The sequence below is a fragment of the Schistocerca nitens genome, chromosome 2 (assembly GCF_023898315.1).
Source record: "Schistocerca nitens isolate TAMUIC-IGC-003100 chromosome 2, iqSchNite1.1, whole genome shotgun sequence".
Classification (NCBI taxonomy): domain Eukaryota; kingdom Metazoa; phylum Arthropoda; class Insecta; order Orthoptera; family Acrididae; genus Schistocerca; species Schistocerca nitens.
In genome coordinates this window covers 964,586,633-964,601,237 of record NC_064615.1, presented here as the reverse complement: position 1 = coordinate 964,601,237, position 14,605 = coordinate 964,586,633, and the positions used below count along the sequence as shown (strand labels likewise).

General features: G+C 38.5%; 1 protein-coding gene across 1 annotated transcript in view; it reads right to left on the bottom strand.

Annotated features, from left to right (window-relative positions):
- Positions 1-1,661: 1,661 nt before the first annotated feature.
- Positions 1,662-14,605, bottom strand: part of LOC126237285 (N6-adenosine-methyltransferase non-catalytic subunit) — a 62,846-nt gene continuing 49,902 nt past the window's right edge. Inside the window, exons 5-7 of the mRNA XM_049947231.1 lie at positions 13,503-13,712; positions 7,358-7,530; positions 1,662-5,170 (exon numbers count right to left, since the gene is read on the bottom strand). Coding sequence (XP_049803188.1) covers positions 4,912-5,170; positions 7,358-7,530; positions 13,503-13,712 — 642 coding nt within the window. The 3' untranslated portion in view covers positions 1,662-4,911. The remainder of the gene's footprint in view (positions 5,171-7,357; positions 7,531-13,502; positions 13,713-14,605) is intronic.

Here is a 14,605-nt window from a genome sequence, read left to right as displayed (position 1 = left end):
CCTCTAGAAAATATGTCAAGAAGCCTGTGTGAAAGTCCCATTAGGTACAAGTGCATTTCACTTACTGAGAGATTTTCTGCCATTTTCAGCATACTTCTGGAACATTGAACAAATTTTTGGATGTGATGTATCAACTGTGCATCAATATTAGTGCTGGTGGATCAAGAAAAGTGAATATGCTTTGTTTAGGTACCAGGTGGTAGCTGTATATGACGTCATGAGAGGACAATCTTATCAGACCAGCAGTTATTGCAGATTACATTGGGTCCATAACACAATTTAGAACTGTGTCCCACCGGGAGTGTCTGATGTGGCAAGAATTCTTCACTGGAAGCTGGAATAAGAGAGAAGGTGATGTCAATGCATTAGCTTTCTTTCACAACTCATCAATGTACAGCTCACCTCCAAGTAAAAGACACATTCCTAGGAATGAATGCAGCAAAATTATTTTAATAATGACAGGAGATTCTATAGCACTGCCGGTGACTGTCATTTTGTGGTGTAATGTCGACCATGACAGTGGCAATTACTGATGTGTATCAGATACTAAAGTATACGATGAAATCTGGACAGCATGGCGTTCAGAGCCATAACCTATAGTGACCAAATACATTTGGTGTTTCTTCTGGGAACGCTGGAAAGTGCAACATACATTGCTATTAACATCCTCCCCATTCTGCTGCTGTTCCTACAATGTCGCAGAGACAGCTTCTGGCGTGAGTGGCAATACCCAAACACATGCTTCCTGTGCTACCCAACTCACTCTCCAAAATGTTCATCACAATCAATTGACCTAGGCCCCTTTAAGTGTGTGAGAAGTGATGGGGCAGTATCCCTTGATCATATGAAACAAGAGGTGCAAGCTGTGTGAAACACTAAAAAAGGAAGGAAGATGACAATTTTAACATCTTGTCAGCAACAAGATCCTTAGAGACTAAGTATAAACTCAGAATGGGGAAGGATGGAACAGGAAATCAGTTGTGTCATTTTCAAACAAATCATACTGGCACTTATCTTTTGCCATTTTGGAAAAGAACAGAAAACCTCTCTGTGGATCACCAAATGAATATTTCACTCATGGCTCTTCCTCTTCACTACTGTACCACCTCATTTGGTGCATGGAATACTATTTTGCAAGGTGATTTCTTACACCTCTATTATCACTACACTGAATGATTGCAGGAATGCACTGTAGCTATACGAAGCTATACAAAATACTGAAATTGGTACCCACAACATTCTCCACATACCTTTCAGAAAACTGCTGGAAAGCTTTCATTTTTTATTTTCCACTAGGGTATTAAGCATCATATTTTGTAGGAAACTCCAAATCTCTAGAAATAATATGTAATAACCCATCAATATTGAATGAACTTTACAGATCAAATCTATGAATTAAACTCTTTATGTAGAGTATGACATCACTTACGGTTAATATTAAAACTGAGTCAGACATTGCAATACAGATGTATGTACATAAACTACATCTGTATTATTTTGACGCAAAATATTAGAGTTTTTGAGTCCATATGATGTATGAGTGTCAGCAAAACTTAAGATATCTGAGAATGTTATTCGTTGATTATTTTAGCTAATAAGGTTGAAAAACAATAATGAAAGAGAGTTTATTTACACTGTGCTTTACTTAATTAACTATGAGGTGTATACAACATTTAAGTTCTTTTTCCTAAAGTTTTCCATGAAGAAACTTGACTAACAGCCACAAATTTAATGTTTTTTTACTAAATTATTACAATCTATGTCAAGTAGTAATTATACTGGGGTACTATAAATGATCATTCATTTTCAAAGTTTTATATTTTCCACAGTATTATTAGTGCAAAAGGATGACTGATGCATGAGTATAACAGTAAACTCATTGAATCTGCATTGTGTGCACTGGTTGGCACTACGAGTGCAGTGTCTTGACAAAATGGCAACAAAGCAAGAAAAGATTTTTCATGTGTTCGAGCATGCAAGATGTTTATCTGTTGCAACAGAGCAGTGTGCATTCATAAGGAAGTATGAAAAAGAACTGCCATGTACACAGAGCACTGTGCACTGGCATTGACAATTTAGGGACACAGGTTATACCTGTAAGTAGAAAATTACTGGTCAACCAAGTGTACTGGATACAATTATGGAGAGTTTGAAGGAAAGTTTTGTATGCAGTCAAATATTCAGCAATGTAGCAACCTTCCATTTATCTGGAAAGGTTAATCGCCACAACATGAGAATGTGGGGCACTAAAAATCCTCAGGAAATTTTGGCACTTGAACAAGATATGTGAAAGGTTAATGTTTACTGTGCAATGTCACAGACAAAGCTGTATGGGCAGTTTTTCTTCCGTGGGAAGGCTGTGACGGATACCTCTCAACTTGGTATGTAGCAGTTGTGGTTGTTTTCAAAGTCGACTGCTGATACCAAGAACATCATCTTCCAACATGACGGGGTACCCCTCACTGGAGCTTCGATGTTCATTGCTACCTGAACAATGAACTTGCTGAATTGGTCATAGTGGTGAAGATGATGTGGCTATGTTTCTTTGGTCCCTAGGTTGCCTGACCTCGTGCCTTGCGAACTTTTTTCTTTGCAGGTACATTAAGGACCACGTTTACTTACCTCCACAGCCCAGAACACTGGAACATCTTAGATAACACATCAACGCTGCTGTGATGACCACAGACAGGAAGTTACTGCGTAAGTTGCGAAGCGAACTTGACTACCACTTGAACCTGCGTCATGTGACCAGAAGGGCAAATGCAGAACATATTTAGAGTGTAAAATGTGGCCCCCTGAAGAAGAAAAGTTAATGCAGTTTTTTCATCATCTTAACTCCTTCCATGAGAATATTCGATTTACTATGGAACTAGAGAAAGATGGCTGCCTTCCATTCCTCGATGTTTTGGTTAAACAGAAGAGTGATGGCTCGGTGGGACATTCTGTCTATTGTAAGCCCACTCACACTGATTTGTACTTGCATTCTTCAAGTTGCCATCACCCATCCCAGACCATGAGTGTACTTAAAACCCTTGTGCACAGGGCACATACAGTGTCAAATGCTGAGAATTTGCCTAAGGAACCTGCACATTTGAGGAACGTGTTCAGAGACAATGGATCCAGGAACCGGGAAGTGGATAAAGAGGAGAATGCGCCAGCCAAGTCCCTAGCTTTTCTTCCCTTCGTTGGAAATATCTCCTTCAAGATAGGGAGGATTCTTAATAATTTTCATGTGAAAGTGGTTTTTCGGCCGCCTTTTAAGATTTCGAATTTGCTGGGATCGGTGAAGGATGATTTGTAACTGCAGAAGGCAGGAATTTACAAAATACCATGTCAATGTGGTATGGCCTATATAGGACAAACAATGCGTACAGTGGAGGAGCGTTGTACAGAACATCAACGTTGCACTCGCCTACTGCAACCCAGTAAGTCTACAGTTGCAGAACATCATACTTCTAACAGACATTCAATAGAGTACGATGAAACTTCGATTTTGGCCACAGCAACAAATTTTGGGGACTCCATTATCAAAGATACCGTTGAAATACGCATTGTGGGAAATCTAATGAATCGTGACAGTGGTTACCAATTGAATAATGCATGGAATCCCGTCATCTCCAAAATTTGCTCGAGATGAAGACACCAGAAGACTTCGATAGCTGCGGCCAGCGACAATACCGATGGCAGCTGAGTATTGCAGTTCCACCAGCGGGGCGCCGCCACTGAGCAGTGTGGCCATTCTGTCTCCGCGACTGCAATGCATGCATGGCAGTACTATCAGCACAATATATAAGACAGAGCGGAGAACGACTTCGTCAGTCCTCGTTCGGCTCACCTGAAGATGGCTGGCAGTTGTCCAGCCAAAATATTGTGCAATGAAGTTTATGATGACCAGCTGCAAGCCCGAAATCTTTTTGAACAAACTTGGTGAGTTTACTGCTCTATTCATGCATCAGTCTAATTTGCATATGTAATACTTTGTAAAACACAGAGCTTTGGAAATAAATGAATCATTTATAGTAGCCCTGTGAGTAGTAATACACTGTATGTGTGCAATGGAAGATATTTATGCTATTCCTATTCTAAGGACTTATGAATTAAGAGATACTGTTTTGGTTGTCTGAACAGACTGGCAGCACAGTATAGCATCCAGCTGTTCTAGCATTTCCCTGTTCTTTAACTGTTTCCCACAGAGAAAACTGTGATGATTAAGGCACAGGATTTTTGGATGATTTTTTCAGAAGTGAGTAGTTTGACCCTTACTGAAACAGTTCTCAAAATGTTATACAGTATCACTACAAATTTACAGAACTCAACCATTTACCACCCTGTAAACCATTATCCTCCATTACTCTTCACCATCTCACAGACACACAAAACACCGATGATAAAATTACCATCATAGTCTTAATACCAAACAAGAAGTTTAATTACTTATCCTGTCTCTCATGTCACATTCAATGCTAGTTATATTTCAGACAAGAAGTTATACACCAGTTTTATAACACATCATCTTTCATAGAAAGTTAATCATAAAATAATTTACAGTAAAGTCTTTAGGAAGCTCATTATAAAATGACGTACTAAAGCAGAAACTGACAAAATTATTAAATTTGTCAAATATCTGCAACACATGAAATCCATGTTAAAATCTCACTTGTATTTACTACAAGTCATGTGAGCAGTTAAATCTTGGTTTAGGATATATGCACATTAATAAAGTATTATACATTGCAAATTAATAATTAAAACTTTAGAATCATGTTTGCTTGCTTACTACATGTATAGTCAACACACATCACACATTCTTCTAAGTCACAGTTTTCATTATTTCCTGGTATGTTTCATTTCTGATCTCTGTGTGGCACACACATTGTTACTATATGAGAGAAGGTATAAACACAAATATTATTATCTACCCCTGCCCCGACCCCGTGAGAAACCACCCCTAGATGGCCCTCCTCTGCCTCGTCCACCTGATGATCCTTTGCCTTTTGGTGGAGGGGATTTTGGTCTCAGTGCTTCTATTCTTTCTGTACAGCCCGTTGTTGTCTGTCCATTGGCAAAATAACTAGCATATAATTCAGCATTAAAATTACTGTTAGTCAATTCAGGCCCTATTGTAAGCCAACCTGGTCTGATTGTACTATCTCGTCCAAAGACATGCAACCTGGAACACAAATACAAAAAAGAAGTACATCAGTGATTGCAGTTGATTTAATGTAGTGCAGTCCTATCAACAGTCTAGATGAAACATTAATTTAAGGGAAAATAAAACAATTAAAATACTGTAATTTACCATAAGTAAAATAAAATTTGTCTTGCTTTATGATAGTTTTACATATGGTTGCTAAGGAGTTCAAAGCTTTGTCACAAGATACCACTTATATCACATTCAGCAAAGCTTACTTATAAAGTGGGTCATAAGACCTTATCTTCACTTACTAGTCAGCAATGCTATACAGAGTAAAATCTGTGATATAGGATAAAGGACATGTGTAACAATGAGTTTCTATTGGACTGAGTACTTTTAAGTAGGCATCTGCAAATAACACTGACAAGTCAGTCAAGTTAGACACAAAAACAGATTTTTTTCCCCTTTTTTGTAAAGCAGTTACACAAAAGTTTGAAACGTAATGAAGATACGCCTTACATAGTTCACTTTTCTATACCTCTGTGAGCCATTTTGCATAAACTGGAACTTCTCCCAAAGCCAGAATCTGACTTTTATGATGACCAAGAGGACACACTTTAGCTGGTGGCTGGTCTTGCCCCCCTTTCAGACTTTCACTTGCATTTCATCGCAATTCAATGGAAAATGCTAATTGCTGGTTTACCTCACAAATGTGCAACACACATATTCTATAATAAATGCCCAGTAGCTATGAGCAGAATGGCTACATTGCTTTGTATCGAAACATGCACTGAGACACAGCTCTGTTAGATGTGGTACACCACAATCATCCACTACTGACAAATCATTAATCATTTTACTTTCAGAACTACATTACTTTCCTTTTTTCATTGCTATACAATGCTCTTTTTCTTTCATTATTTACGGTACAAGATATGAACTGTAAATGAAGCAACAATGAATTTTTATTTTTCCACCTTTCCAGCCTATGTATGTGTGCACATAAATGCATGCACGAATCACTTGGAGCTTGTCTCCCTACCCCCCCCCCTCGCTCCCTCCCTCCCCCCCCCCCCCCCCTCTCTCTCTCTCTCTCTCTCTCTCTCTCTCTCTCTCTCTCTCTCTCTCTCTCTCCCCCCTGCCCCCCCAATAATGGTGGTGGTGGTGGTTAGTGTTTAACGTCCCGTCGACAACGAGGTCATTAGAGACGGAGTGCAAGCTCGGGTTAGGGAAGGATTGGGAAGGAAATCGGCCGTGCCCTTTCAAAGGAACCATCCCGGCATTTGCCTGAAACGATTTAGGGAAATCACGGAAAACCTAAATCAGGATGGCCGGAGACGGGATTGAACCGTCGCCCTCCCGAATGCGAGTCCAGTGTGCTAACCACTGCGCCACCTCGCTCGGTACCCCAATAATCATGTGCCTGTTCAGCAGTTCCCTTTATCTCACTGTAAATGAAGGAAAAAAAGATGTTAGTACTGGACACAATAAGGACTCAGCTGAAGCCTTTAAATGGAATCTTGCACAGATCTTACATAACTGATTTAGACAGAGCACAAAAAATCTAAATGTGAAAAGCCCGATAGTGATATGGGCCCACTCCAACCAAATTTATAAAGCAACAAAAACTTAGAAATGGACTGAGTTTGTTTTAATTTGTTGACAACATTGATTATTTTAGTAATAACCAATTATCCTAGGTATTGGAGGCACAACATGTTCTTAAAGCAGCATGCTGCATACATGTTCTGCTTTCTAGTAGCCATTTATGAAATTACAGGATGAATCAACTCATCAGATGAAGCTACAGGCTGCCACATAATTCACTACCTGTTGAATACATATAATCAAGTGTAAGAGATGAATAGACGTATGTCAAGTTCTCAAATAACATCTCTTAAAGAGAAATGTAATAAAACAAAATAACAAGCTATTATTAAAATAACTATTTCCAATTGATCATTTATGAAAGAGAGAGAAAGAGAGAGAGAGAGAGAGACTGCAAAAATCTTTTATGGACTCTTTCTTATGAAAGAAATTTTAAAATCTGTCATTGGAGGAAGGTTAATTAAATGGCATATATTATATACAAGCCAGTAACAATCACTGTCAACATACCTATCTATAATACCACTAAGAAATAAAATTATGCACGAGCTAGTCTTAACTTCAACTAAATTTAATTTCTCCAAATAAGTGGGACATAAAACAGAAATCACATACCTTCTACTTCCCAAACAGAAGTGTTCAATAATATGGAATATTTCAACAGGTTTTTCCAAGGACCCATATTCTGGCTCCTCAGAGATGATTAGATCAATATCCACATTTGCATGAATAAAATCTCCATCGGTGGATCGCCGAACAGTTCCTTTGATTCCCATCAGACAGTGCTCCTGTTAATGAAATTTACTGAAATGAATAACTTACAAAGAGAGAAAAATGTGTTGTGTCACTGTTCTATTGCAATTTGATATCCTCTCCACAGAATGTCATCTGAGAAGGAGAAGGCCATCAGTCATGAGTCAAGTCTTTTGATCAAAATTTCCACCATCAGTAACTTGGTACTCCAAGTTTTTGCTCTAGTCCCATGTGTCACCCAATCGGTCCACTACTGTGGCCCCCTAGGTACTGCACTGAGGTTTACCCCTCACTCGTGATCGAGTGCAAGGTCATTCCAAGGTGTAACAGGCAGGAGAAGACTTTCAAAGAGTCCAACAGCCAGGTCTCCCTGGTTTGTCTCTTGGACAGATTTCGGGCGCTATCAGTGGCTGACAAAGATCCTGACCCTGACACAGTCACTTGCCCTATCCCAGAGGAAGCTTCTTGGCCCACAAGGTCTGGGCATTCGCAGAAAGTTGGATCACTGGTAGTTGGGAGCTCCAAAGTTAGATGCGTAATTGAGCCCCTTAGAGATATAGCTGCCAAAGAGGGGAAGAAACACAGTGTGCACTCTGTGTGCATACCAGGAGGAGTCATTCCAGATGTGAAATGGGTCCTTCCAGATGATATGAAAAGCACATTGTGCAGCCCACAGCAGGTGGGGTCCGTGTTGGTACCAATGATGTATGTCACTTTGGATCAGAAGAAATTCTCTCTGGTTTCGGGTAGCTAGCTGAAGTGGAAGACTGCCAGTCTTGCTTGCAAGATGAAGGTGAAGCTCACTACCTGTAGTGCCATTGATGAATTCGATTCTGGTCCTTTGGTACAGTGCTGAGTGGAGGGCCTGAATCAGGGGCTCAGACAACTCTGCAAGCACATATGCTGCCGATTCCCCAGCTTGTGCCACAGGGTGGTGAGTTTCCAGGTTTCACTTAATAAGTCAAGGGGGTACACTACACACAGAAATTGGTTACACAGGTAGATGAGGCTGTGTGGAGGGGACTGAGGAGCTTTTAGTTTAGAGGTTTCCAGGAAACTACAGAAAGGGCATCAGTCTATAAGGGCGCAGGGCAAACATGGCGAAGGTAGATCTAGGTATCTTAGTCATAAACTGTCATATCTGTGCCGGGAATGAACCAGAGCTTCAGGTGCTAATACAATGCACCAAAGCTCAAATCGTTATACGTACCATAAACTGGCAAAAGCCAGAGGTAAGTTCAGCTGAAATTTTTACAGAGGAGCTAATGGTCTTCAGAAAAGATAGATTAAATACAGTTGGTGGTATGTGTTTCTTGCTGTTTGAAGTAGTTTATCCTGTAGTGAAACTAAAGTAGATAGTTCCTGTGAATTAGTAATGGTAGAGGTTATACTTGACAACAACTGGAATAAAGTAATAACAGGTTCAATTTACTGTCCCCCCCCCACCCCCCCCCCCCACCCCTCTGACTTAGATGATATGGTTGCTGAACGCTTCAAAGTAAACTTGAGTCTCACTTCAAAGAGGTAACACACATAGTCGACTACAGTTGGTGGTGACTTCAAGGTGACTTCAAACTACCCTCAACATGTTGGCGAAAATACAGTTTTAAAATCAATTTGTTAAAAATCACACAGAATGCTTTTCCTGAAAATTATTTTGAACAATTAATCCAGGAGCCCACTCAAAGAGTAAATGATTGCAAAAAAATACTTGACTTCTTAGCAGCAAATAATCCTGAGAAAATAGGGAGAATCATGACAGATACAGGGATTAATGACCACAGGGTTGTTTTAACAAGACTGAATACCATAACATCTAAACCCACTAAAAATAACTGCAAAATATGTCTATTTAAAAAATCAGATAAAAATTCACTTGACACCTTCCTACGAGATGTGGTTTGAATTCAAAGAAACAGTATCAACAGCAACTGAGAAATATATAACACACAATTTAATATGACATGGTACTGATCCCCCATGGTACGCAAAGCAAAACACTGTTGCAGAAGCAACAAAAGAAACATGCCAAATTTTAATGAGCAGAAATTCCCTAAGATTGCTGAAGTTTTACAGAAGCACAAAATTTAGTGCAGACTTCAATGAAAAATACTTTGAATAGTTCCCACAATGAAACTCTGTGTCAAAATCTGGCTGAAAACCCAGAGAGATTCTGGCCTTATGTAAAGTACACCAGCAGCAAGACACAACAGAAACATTCACTGCACAATAACAATGATGTTACTGATGACAGTGCCACTAAAGCAGTTACCAAATACGGTTTTTCAAAATTCCTTCCCCAAAGAAGATGAAGTAAATATTCCAGAATTCGAATCAAGAACAACTGCCAAGATAAGTAACTTAGAAGTAGATATCCTTAGTGTAATGAAGCAGCTTAAATCACTTAATAAAGGCAAGGCCTCCAGTCCAGACTGAACACCAGACAGATTCCTTTCAGAGTACGCTGATACAACAGCTCCATTCATGCAACCGTATACAACTGCTTGCTCGTCGAAATATCTATACCTAAAGACTGAGATGAGGCCCAAGTCACACTAATACCCAAGAAAGGAATTACGAGTAATCCACTGAATTACAGATACATATCACAAGCATCGATTTGCAGTAGGATTTTGGTACATATACTGTTTTCAAACATTATGAACTGCCTGAAAGAAAATTATTTTTGTTGTGTCTTGCTGCTGGTGTACTTTACATAAGGCCAGAATCTCTCTGGGTTTTCAGCCGGATTTTGACACAGAGTTTCATTGTGAGAACTATTCAAAGTATCTTACATTGAAGTCTGCACTAATTTGAAATAACCAACGTGGATTCAGAAAATATCATTCTCATGAAACACAACTACTTCTTTATTCTCATGAACTAATGGTTGCTGTCAACAGGAGATGTCAAACTGATACCATATTTTTAGATTTCCAGAAGGCTTTTAATACCATTCCTTGAAAGCAAGTTCTAATCAAATTGCATGCCTCTAGAGTATCACCTCAATTGTTTGATTGGATTCATGATTTCCTTTCACAAAGGTCATAGTTCATAATAACCGATGAAAGTCATTAAGTAAAACAGAAGTAGCATTGGTCATTCCCAAAGGAACTGTGATAGGCCACTGGTGTTCCTGATCTACATAAATGATTTAGGAGACAATCTGAGCAGCCTTCTAATTTGTTTGGAAATGATGCCATCATTTACTAGACAATCAAACCCAATTACAAAAGGATTTAAACAAGATATCTATATGGTGCGAAAAATGGTAATTGACTTAAATAATGAAAAGTGTGAAGCTATCTACACGAGTTCAAAAGGAATCCACTAAATTTTGGTTTCACGATAAATCGCACAAGTCTAAAGGCTGTAAATTTCATTAAATACTTAGGGATTACAATCACAAATAACTTAAATTGGAGTGATCACACATATAATATTGTGGGGAAAGCAAATGAAAGACTGTAGTTTATTGGTAGAACACTTAGACAATGCAACAGATCTACTATAGAGAATGCTTACATTACACTTGACCACCTCTTCTGCAGAACTACTGTGCAGTGTGGGATCCGTATTAGAGTGAATTAACGGAAGACATCAAAAAAAGTTTAAAGAAGGGAAGCTTGTTTTGTGTTGTCACAAAATAGGGAAGAGAGTGCCATAGATATGATATGCAAATTGGGGTGGCAATCTTTAACACAAAGGCGTTTTTCATTGCGGCAAGACATCACACAATTTCAATCACAAATTTTTCCTCAGTATGTGGAAATGTTTTGTTGGCACCCACCTATATAGGAAGATACATCTCTGTCAGCCTGTTTGAAGTTGGTACAGCACTAGGTTTTCTTCAGAGACACAAGACACTTTGGGAAACTGACTTGGACTTATTCTATTTCCAGACAGCTGGCAACTGGTGGTATATCATCTGCAAAACAATGCCACATTTTCGTATAACATTAACCTAACTTCAGCTTACATGTTCTACGTTTCACAAGTATTTGAGCAGAAGTTGTCGTGAAAACCTCAGAATCAAAAGGCTTTGTTGTACCAAGTGCAGCAAATAAATCTTTGACCCACATTGGGACTTGTTCTGCTGTTCCGTGCAAGACAACAGACCTAGACTGATGTTACTGAAAATCAGAACTTTGATTATCAACTTTGTTGCAAACTAAGCATTTATCATCATATTGTTAAATATTGATAAAGACAATCAATTATGAACGGGATCTAATCGAATTTGCATACCATGCAGTTCTTTCAGTAATTTTGGATTTAATGTGATGATAAATTCTGATGATGAAATGATTTTTATTTAATGATAAAAAAACATCACATAGCAGACAAAGAGGTGTATAACTTCAATGGTGCAAGATGGTTGGGTAAGCACATGAATAAAAGTTGATTCACGCATTGTCCTATCCATCTGGTCACTCCATGAATCCACTATCAGTAGAACATTAGTTTCCAGGGCATAAGGCTTCAGAATATAGTTCAAATATGTCTGGTACACTTCAGAAATAAACTTTATAGATTTTGAGATAACTTAGATAGCCAAGTCCGCAGCTCGTGGTCTTGCAGTAGCGTTCTCACTTCCTGAGCACGGGGTCCCGGGTTCAATTCCCGGCGGAGTCAAGGATTGTCACCTGCCTCGAGATGACTGGGTGTTGTTGTGTCGTCTTCATGATCATCATCATCATTCATCCCCACTATGGTCAGAGGAAGGCAATGGGAAACCACATCCATTAGGACCTTGCCTAGTACGCCAATGGGGGTCTCCTGCACCGTTCCCCTACCCTCTGTCAAGAAGCATGGGACTTCATTTCCACTCCCCCCCCCCATATAGCCAACTTGGTCCAATCCAGTAATATTGAGGTGTCATTTATTGCACAAACTGTGATGGAGACGCATTGGAAGATTGGAGGGAAATTTAGACTCAGCTAGAGATGATTATGCGATTCATCCTTCAGTTATTCACAGAGTGTGGTTACAATTGCTAACACAAGCCATATTCGTTGTTATGCATGTAAAGACATGACAACTAGATTTCTCCTTGTTGCAACAACCTGAGGGATGGTACCAATGAATACTGAAAGCAGATATACAGAACAAAAGAATAAGATGAAGTAATTGTTGGATCATACTGAAGAAACAGGCATAAATTTGATGCTTCTGTGGCAGGCTGCATAGTCATATTAGACTATTAACTATGGTGTTTTCCTACAATTTTTCAGAATCAACCAAAACATCAAGACAGAATGAATAATGCAACAAAAAATAATCAATCCTGGCCCTTTTAGAATCTACAGTATGCTATTCTATCTGTTTCGTAAATATTTCCTGTAGAATGAATTCATCAAACAGCATTCTACATTGCAGATTCAAAAACATTTGGAAACGGGGAACCAGTTTCATTTCAAAGGAATACAGTGTTGTTCCATAAAACGCTTCCCAAAAGTTACAAAAATGAGAACTGTTGACAAGAAATCCATTGTAACTCTTCCCAAATAAGTTATTTCATCAAAATATGACCTTACACAATTCAGATCATTACAACATTTAATAACTACTGCTACTACTGCTGCTGCCAGCATTTTTACGGTTGAAGCTTTAAATACAAAAATAATAGTACTGACATTACTTCCCACAGATATCAGAGAAGCTTCTCATCACTTTGGAGAAATAAAACAAGAAAGTAATATACAGTGTATTATTGGCGGTAGAGATCTGGTGCAAACTTATATGATAGTGTCATATTTGCATTATTGTGAAGTCAAGTAACAAAAACCTTAAATTTTTAATCTGTGTAGCTGAAGAAGGTGAAGAAATTAATCAGAAAAATCTTCTTTTGTGTGTACACTCCAACAAAAGGAAAAATAATGACCAAACACTCAAAATGGTAAGATATGTCTCTCTATAAGACCATATAGTGTTGTTGAACAGTAGAAATATTTCTGGTGTTTTCCGTTAAAAAATAACATTACACATTAAAAGCTACAACACTTACCTTTGTTCTCTGGAAAACAGCCTTTGGTTCTAAATTTTTTGAGTGTGATGGATTATTAATATTTGTACGGATCCAACAAATGTCCTCACACCGACGAAATCCCCACTTTCGTAGGCAAACTCTGCCCATGTCCAAACCTTCAGAAGATCCACACCAAAGAAAAACAAAACTGCGTGCAGCTGCTACTTCTCCAACATCCAGCTGCATTATCTTGCAAAAACAAAGAAATGAGAATGTTCAAAGAGCAACACTTCATAATTTAGGAAGTACTACATATTCACTTCACAAAAATCTCTAATAAAAAACAAGCATAGCAATAACAGAAATTTCTAAATGGAACAATATGTAAAATACGGAAAAGATAATTCACCTATGGCAGATTGATATGTGATGCATAGATACATGTAACAGACAACAGTGTTCACTAGCTTCTGAGCTCTGGTTCTTTTTCAAGTGGTAAGTACACACATTCACACACAGCCACACAGACACCCAGACACACATGACCATTGCTGCACTAGCGTGCATTTGGGTATTGTGTGGGTTTGGTTGTGGGTGTGAATGTATGTACTTTCTCCTTGAAAAAGAGCCAGGGCTCAGGAACTAACAAAGATTGTTTTCTGTTAGGTGTTTATATGAACCACACATCAGACTGCTGTAAGCGAATGGTTGCATTTTCCATATGTCATGTAACAGGAAATGAGTAAAAGTATATCCTTTAGAAACAATTAGAAATTTATGCACATTAAAGCACCTTATGTATATTTTTAATTCAATTTTTTAACTAACGGGGAAGACACAGGAAAGCAGAAATTATTTTTCAGTCGATAAGAAATGACAACACTAATACAATCAAAGATTTATTTTCAATAAATATGCCTCTATTTAGAATGAAGCATATCAGAAATTGAGAAAGCTGTAACAACTATGGTGTCAAATAATGCTGAGGAAATCCTCTGTATTCATTGTTAAAATGAATTATTACAATTTCTGTTAAGAATCGAACAAAATTTCAATGGACAGTTAACAAGTATTCCATCTGGATTGAGCAACTTGTACTCAAGACAAGAGACCCATGGCTTCATTTGTCACATCTGTGTTCT